The 7,957-nt window shown below is 37.8% G+C and overlaps 1 protein-coding gene across 1 annotated transcript; it reads left to right on the top strand.

Moving 5' to 3' along the window:
• Positions 1-6,855: 6,855 nt before the first annotated feature.
• Positions 6,856-7,605, top strand: LOC138883253 (secreted RxLR effector protein 161-like). Its single transcript, XM_070163931.1, has one exon. The coding sequence runs from the start codon at positions 6,856-6,858 to the stop codon at positions 7,603-7,605; it is 750 nt and encodes a 249-aa protein (XP_070020032.1).
• Positions 7,606-7,957: the final 352 nt, after the last annotated feature.

Here is a 7,957-nt window from a genome sequence, read left to right as displayed (position 1 = left end):
GTCCAAGATATGCACAGTTACAAATTTGGTAACTGCTAAAGTGGTACTTGTGGCCAAAAGATACAAGAACATCTATGTTGCTGATTTCGAGTCTCTACAAAGTGGTGATCTGAGTTTCTTGAAAGGCGTTGATAATGATGATGAACTGTGTCACAAAAGATTGGGGCATGCAAGCTCCTCTCTACTGAATAAGCTGTCAGACGGACTTGGTTCGTGGTCTGCCCATGTCAAAGTTCAAAGAACACAAAGTCTGTGATGCCTGTGCTAGAGGGAAGCATGTGAAATCTTCATTCAAGTCAAAGAAAGATGTCAGCACCTCAAAAACACTTGATCTCCTTCATATGAATCTATGTGGCCCTATGAGAGTGCAAAGCAGGGGAGGAAAAATATATATATTTGTGATAGTGGATGGCTACTCTATATTCACTTGGACTCTGTTTCTTAGAACAAAAAATGAAACCTTTGAAGTCTTCGTAGCCTTTGTGAAGAAAATCCAAGTGAAGATGGAATCAAGGGTAGCATGTGTTGCTACCTAATTTTTCCCTATATATTTTTTATATGCATAAATACCTTTGAAATAACATATATATGCATATATAAGCATGCACAAGGTTTTTATAATTTTTTTCATAATTTTAAGGATTTAAATTGATTTATTTCCTCCCCTTTTATTCATAAAATCCCAATAATTATTCCCCAAATTATTGTTATGATGATTTATTCATTTAATTTCTATACTTATACCAAAATATGGTTAATATATTTTTATGCATTTTATAATTGCATTTGGTATTTTTTAAGCTAAATTGCATATAATTGCAATGTTAGCCCATTTAATGTATAATTACATTTTATATGCATAAAATTGGTCCCTATATTTAAAATGATAAGTACATATTTTAAATCATTTTGGTATAGAAAATTATTTTTCAGAAATTTTTATTACTTATTATAAATTAAATAGGGAAAAGTGGCTATTTAAATTATAGTCGAATTAGGCATTTCAATTGCAGCCCAAATTGGACCCAACCCAACCCAATTTCTTATTAAAATACCCGACCCAGACCCTATATACACTTACCCAAACCCGGAACCCATCTACCCGATCAAATCCTGGCCGTTGATCTCCCAGATCAACGGTCCATACCCATTCTTTCCTTTTTTAATCCTAATACCCCCTCTAACCCTAGTCATTCTTTACAGCCCACCGCCTCTGAATCCTCCCGTCTCATCTCTTCTCTCAACCTAACCCTAAATCCTTTTCAACCGCATCCCTTCTCCGGTCTTCTCCGGCGACCACTCTTCAACCCCAAGCCTCCAATGGCTCCTTCATTGCCTTGCTCATCCTCTCTGAAACCTTCAAGGGCCCTGGGCCATGCCAACTTATATCAAAGGTTGCTGTTTTGGCTGTTCATGGCTTCTCCGATGTGATTTTGGGCAAAGTCACACTATATTTGTTACGATCTTTGAAGTTTTAAGCAGGTTCTTCCATCTCTATTTAGGTTTCTTTTGAAACCCTAATTTTCGTTTGTATCTCTTAGTTCTGGGCCATTTTTAAATGATTCGAGTCTGTTCCTTCTATGTTTTACATTATTCTCGAACCTCTTTTGAAAAACCATCGACTTCAAGTTGTTTTTATTTTCTTTAAAGTTAAGGTTTCTCGGAGTTTCTTCTACACTTGTTTAAACCTATTTTTCTTTATGTTTAAACCTCTATCATTTGAATATCTTGACCGATTCTATGTTTCTACTCCTTTTTCAACTCGTCTATGTGAAAACCCTAGTTCTTGGTCTTAACCTTGGGTTCTGAGTCTGTATTTGATGATTTGTTCATTTAATCTATATGCTTGCTTGTTTCTTATGAATCCCTGAGTTTTCTGTGATTTTACCCTACTATGCTCATTAGGGTTTCTAAGTTTTTTGCTTCTTCTGCCTTTACTATGTTTATTCTGTTAAACTCCTCTAATCTGTACTATGTTCCATGCGAATCCCTAATTTTGTGTGATTTTTACCCTACTGTGCTATTAGGGTTTCTCATTTTTGCCTCTTCTTGCCTATCATGTGTTTATTCCGTTTGTTCATAGAAATTTATGGTAATCCCCCCATAAATCAGTACTATTGTCCATCGGAATCCTTGATTCCCTGTGATTGATATCCTTCTAATCTTTTGTAATATTCTCTACTGATTTTCAGCCTCTAAGTTATTTTTCTTGCCTTATTTTATGGTAGACTATGTTGTCAACCGACTCTTATGTTATTTCCTTAATTGGGATATTATGTACTTAGCCTTAATTACATGTTTTATACTTACACTATGCTAAAACTATTTCCTTATATGTTATATTCTAGTCTTATGTGATCTCTTTCCTTATTTGTCTTTACCGTTTGAAATTAACTCCCTTAATTAAGGGAGTACTTCTACTAATTTTATACTAATTGATACCTAGTTCCATAATTACTGCTTGATTTTGATTCTTACCATATTATTCTACCTAGTTTCAAACTATATATATATATGCTCTCTCATTAACACACATAGACACGAACCCTTGGTTCAAAACTATCTCTCATACTTAAAAATTTCTGCTCTCTCTCTCTCTCTCTCTTGTGCTACTCGCTACTGCTCTAAGTTAGCCAGCTGCAAGCCAAGGCTAACCAATTGTGTTCTCTTGTTCTTTCATTCTACTTACTATTGGTATGTCCTAGCTTCAATTCAAAGTTCCAACAACAATATGATTCTCATATTGTTTCAGTTCATCTTGTTTCTAGTTTGCTTCTATTTGTGGTTTTGTTGTGAAATTTGTAGTTGAGGGTTACATTATTAGAATGCTATCATGTCTTCCCCTCCCTTGAGATCAGTATATTTCCCTTTCTGTTTGTTTCTGAGCATGTCTACACCAATCATCTCTCACTTGTTATATGTTTACCACCATGAATTCCCCAAATCCCTATCCCCCTGCATGTGAGTCTGTTCTTTATGTCTGATTTTGTAACTATGTCTAGTTAGCTGCTTCTGGGCATGACTATACTAATTCCCAGGTCTTTGCTTAATTATGTGTCCTATATATTCCCAAACCCATGTTACCCCTATTCATGACTACCAAACCTGCCTTGATGCTATGACTCATGGCTGTGTATGAACCTATCCTAAGGTGTTTGGACTTTGCTAACTACTCCAATCTCTTTTTCAAACAGTCTCTATTGCTTTACTAAACTACTTTCAAAAAGACTTTTGTTTTAATACAGTTTTTCACTAAAACCTTCCAACTTGTGTAAATCACTTTCACTCTACTCTTAGTCAATAATTTCTGCCCCCTCCAGTATGTGTACTACCTTGGGATCCTCTTGAGAACCCTCTAAACTCGGGCATGCTGAGGCTGGCCCTTCCACACTGCACTTGTTCAATTTTGGTTATCAAGTCTAGGTGTAAGCACTGCACGATATCCTTGAGATCCTTAGAGAACTTTGACGCACCTAGACTATGTCATTGTCTATGGAATTGAGGCATATGAGGTCATTGGATGCTTCGGGGAATCTGGGCCTAATTGAAGGTTCCCTATAAAATAGCTTCTTGATTTTTTATTTACTTGTGTAATTTATTCATCGGTATGTAATAACTTGTAAACAGATATTGGGGTATTTAGTAAAAAGGGTGGGTAGATACATGCTTTATGGGGTAATACGGGTATAATTCATGCTCCTAAGATCTTACTTTTAAATCCGTTTGCTCTACTAGGTAGAAATCATGTCTATAAGGTTCTACATCTTGTCACGTCTAGAAACTATGCCCATAGGATTTGGATGATTTTGTAATAAGAATCATGCTTTCAATGTCTTAAAAAATCGGATTAACTTATTGATGACATGCCTATAGGACTTAATTCATATTCTGGTGTAACGAGTGTTATGTGTGTTTCCATGCCTGCAAATTTTTAAAATCAGTATTACACTTAGATATCATGCCTATAAGGAACCATATTCGAAATTCTGCCTTTCAATCTAATTTAGTCAAATAAGTCAACTTGATCACGCCTAGTTCATTTCTGAATTGGTTTTATTAAGTATTAAGTATTTCCTGAAACAAGTTCTTTCAAACTTCCTCAATCTCATTAGATATCATGCCTACAGTTATTAAATAAGTCCATTTCAAAACTTGCTTTGTTTCTGTATTAATATAGACATCAGTACTCCGCGTATAGGCAAGCCCTTAGGGCGTTTTCAAAACTACATCTCTAAAACTGTCTTTATTGCTTAATGCTTTCTGATCCTAACCGGTTTTAAAAATCCATAGGCAATTGCTAGGGTTATAACTTCTGAGTCTAAAAGAGGTTATTCGTCTTCTGCATATACACCTAGATATCCTGCTTAGGACATTGTCTAATAAAAGACCTTAACTGTACTTGAGTCGTGCTCCTTATGTGTTTGTTTGAGGAGGAAACTCTGAGCCTCTAATTGCTCCCTTTATGTGTTGAAAGTCCTAAGTGTTTTTGATTGTCGCCTTAGAATTTTCGCCTTTTAAAATCTTAGGGTTACGTCTAGAACCAACTATAGGTAGAGGTCATAAGTCCCTCCAGGACCATTAAGAAGGGACGGGTAGCAACATGCAATAGAAATTGTTGACCAAACACTTATTTTCCATGACCAATAAGGGGATGGGAAGAGTGGATATGGGATATGATGAATACGCGCTAATGTCACGTGTAGCCCCTCATTGAGGAGTGTTTACCGGGCATTGTGTGGGGTGATCCTATAGGATTACCAACCTAGGACCCCTCTTTACCAAATTCCTTCTTTATTTAAACCTTTGTTTACAACTTGTCCAAATCTTTACTACTTGAGTTATCCCAACATGCTTTGCTTGCGACCTATTTGATTCAATCGTTTACTTGTAATGGACTAATTTGTGAATATAAGTTTGGTCGGGACCCACAGTTGTGGACCAAGAGGGGTGTCTAACAACTTCCCCTCGAGGTTACTTCGAACCCTTACCCTAATCTCTAGTAATGCAAACCAACCCAAGAGTTAATCGCTCTAAGTGCCCTAATGCACCATAATCCATTAGGTGGCGACTCTTCAAATACCCAACTCCCAAAAGGAGATGAGTCATTATACCCCGTGAATGTCGAAACTCGGACTTCCCCGTCAAAAGAGGAAAAAAGGAGGCGCGACAAAATGCATTAGATCAGATTATGGAACAGAGTTTGACAATGCCAAGTTTGATGAATTCTGTAACAAGAATGGCATTACCCACAACTTCTTATCCCCAAAGACTCCCCAGCAAAATAGAGTTGTGGAAATGAAGAACAGAACCCTTGAGGAAATGGCAAGAACAATGCTGATCTACAGTGGGATTGCTAAGAACTTCTGGGCTGAAGCTATTAACACTGCCTGCTACTTGGTGAACAGGTGCATGATCAGGTCTCTCCCGAACAAAACCCCCTATGAGTTGCTAAATGGAAGGAAGCCCAAGCTGACTCACCTAAGAACATTTGGGTGCAAATGTTACGTTTTCAACAATGGAAAGGATCATCTTGGAAATTTTGATGCCAAGAGTGATGAAGGAATCTTTTTGGGGTACTCTTCTCAAAGCAAAGCTCACAAGATATACAACAAGCGAACTCCATGTGTTGAGGAAAATGTACACGTAATCTTTGACGAGTCTTATCACTCCTGTGAGAAATCAGCAAGGATGATCATGATGGAGAGCCTCTTCTAGTTCCAGGAGAAGTTATTGACATGACAAATGGAAAGTCAGACATGATGAATCAAGTAAAGGAGCCAAGTAAATACAATGCAGCTTCCTCATCAACAGGAAAGGAACCAGGTACCACAATTACAACCGCTGAAGCTGAAGAAAGAGTGGTTGATGCAGTGCATAGTACTCCACAGGTAGCTTAGAGAAGAATGCAAGGGAACCAGGTAGATCTACCCAGCTCCTCTACAGATGAGGCTCAAGTGCCCAATAGAAACACAAAAGCTTCTATCCTCTTGACAACATAATTACCCCTCTAGATTCAGGAGTGCAAACCAGATCAAAAGCCATAAATTCACTTGCCTTCTCAGCCTTTCTTTCCCAAATAGAACCCAAAAAAATTAAGTAATCCTTAAAAGATGTAGACTGGATCACAGCCATGCAAGATGAGTTGCATCAGTTCGAAAGGAACAATATATGACAGCTGGTACTTAGACCCTCAGATCGAACCATCATAAGAACCAGGTGGGTATTCAGGAATAAGCTTGATGAACATGGAAACACTATAAGGAACAAGTCTAGGCTAGTGGTTCAAGGTTACAATCAGGAGGAAGGAATTGATTATGATGAGACATTTGCTCCGGTTGCTTGCATGGAAGCTATCAGAATCCTAATTGCTTTTGCATCACATATGGAATTCACTCTATTTCAAATGGATGTCAAAAGTACATTTCAGAATGGATTTCTTAAGGAAGAAGTCTATGTAAAGCAACGTCCAAGGTTTGAATGTCATGAACACCCTGAATATGTGTATATATTTGACAAGGCATTGTATGGGTTGAATCAGGCTCCTCGAGCTTGGTATAAAAGGCTGTCAAAGTTTCTCTTAAAAATGGTTTTACAAGAGGAAAAATTGACAACACCTTGTTCTTGAAGAAACGAGAGAGGAACCTGCTCATCGTTCAGGTATATGTTGCTGATATCATTTTTGGGGCAACAGCTAATTCACTGTGTGAAGAATTTGCAAAACACATGGGAAATGAGTTTGAAATGAGCATGATGGGGGAACTAAACTTCTTCTTGGGTCTTTAAGTAAAACAGTCCCCAAAGGGTATATTCATTTGTTAGCAAAAATACATCAAGGAGCTCTTGAAGAGGTTTGACATGGAAGCATCAAAGGTGATATACACTCCTATTGCTACGACCACTCGATTGGACATGGATGAAACTGGATCTCCTGTGAATCAAACCATGTATAGAGGCATTATTGGGTCTCTCCTCTATCTCACACCCAACAAACCTGATATTGTCTTTAGTGTGGGGCTATGTGCAAGGTTTCAGTCAAATCCCAAGGAATCTCATTTGAAGTCTGCCAAAAGAATACTAAGATATCTCAAAGGAACACATGACCTGGTTCTGTATTATCCCTCATGTGACAGTTTTAATCTCATTGGTTATGCTGATGCAGACTATGCAGGTTATCTTATGGACATGAAAAGTACTTATGGAATGGCTCACTTTCTAGGATCATGTCTCATATCATGGGACATAAGGAAGCAAAACTCAGTGGCTCTTTTAACAGCTGAAGCAGAATATGTAGCAACAGCTTCCTGCTGTGCTCAGCTCTTATGGATCAAACGGCAATTGGAAGATTTTGGTGTGTACACTGACTGTGTGCCTCTTCTATATGACAACACCAGTACACTCAACATGGCCAAGAACCCGGTTCAATACAAAAGAATCAAGCACATTGATGTGAGACATCATTTTCTGAGAGACAATGTAGAGAAAAGGCTTATATGTATGAAGTTATGCAGTACAGAAGACCAAATTGCAAGTATCTTCACCAAAGCATTGAGCAGAGAATATTTTGAAAGAAATAGGCTGGAGCTGGGGCTAATAAAGCCTAATTGAGAACATGATTCCCATCAGTTGGCTATGAAAGTCACCTTCAGGTAACATTAGCTAAAGTATTTTCTAGCCAAGTCTAACTCACTTCATCCGTTGCAGGTAGACACACATGATAATTATAGAAGTTGTAGATGCACTGCATGGGTGGTAAAAAAGGATTGAAATTTTCAAAGACAGGTCATGAACCTGGTTCTTGTACCATAGGTTAGTAGTCTTGTGCATATTTTTCATACATATCTTAAAAGGATGCAAAAAATCAAGTGCCACATCATCACCTCTTCAGACCCTGTTGTCACGTCTTTTCATTTCAAATCCCTTCATCTCCCTCTGAAACATTGCAACTCCCCACACACTA

Source organism: Nicotiana sylvestris, chromosome 12 (assembly GCF_000393655.2).
Source record: "Nicotiana sylvestris chromosome 12, ASM39365v2, whole genome shotgun sequence".
NCBI classification, from domain to species: Eukaryota; Viridiplantae; Streptophyta; class Magnoliopsida; order Solanales; family Solanaceae; genus Nicotiana; species Nicotiana sylvestris.
The sequence above is the reverse complement of the archived record's forward strand: the minus strand, read 5'-3'. Positions and strand labels throughout refer to the sequence as shown.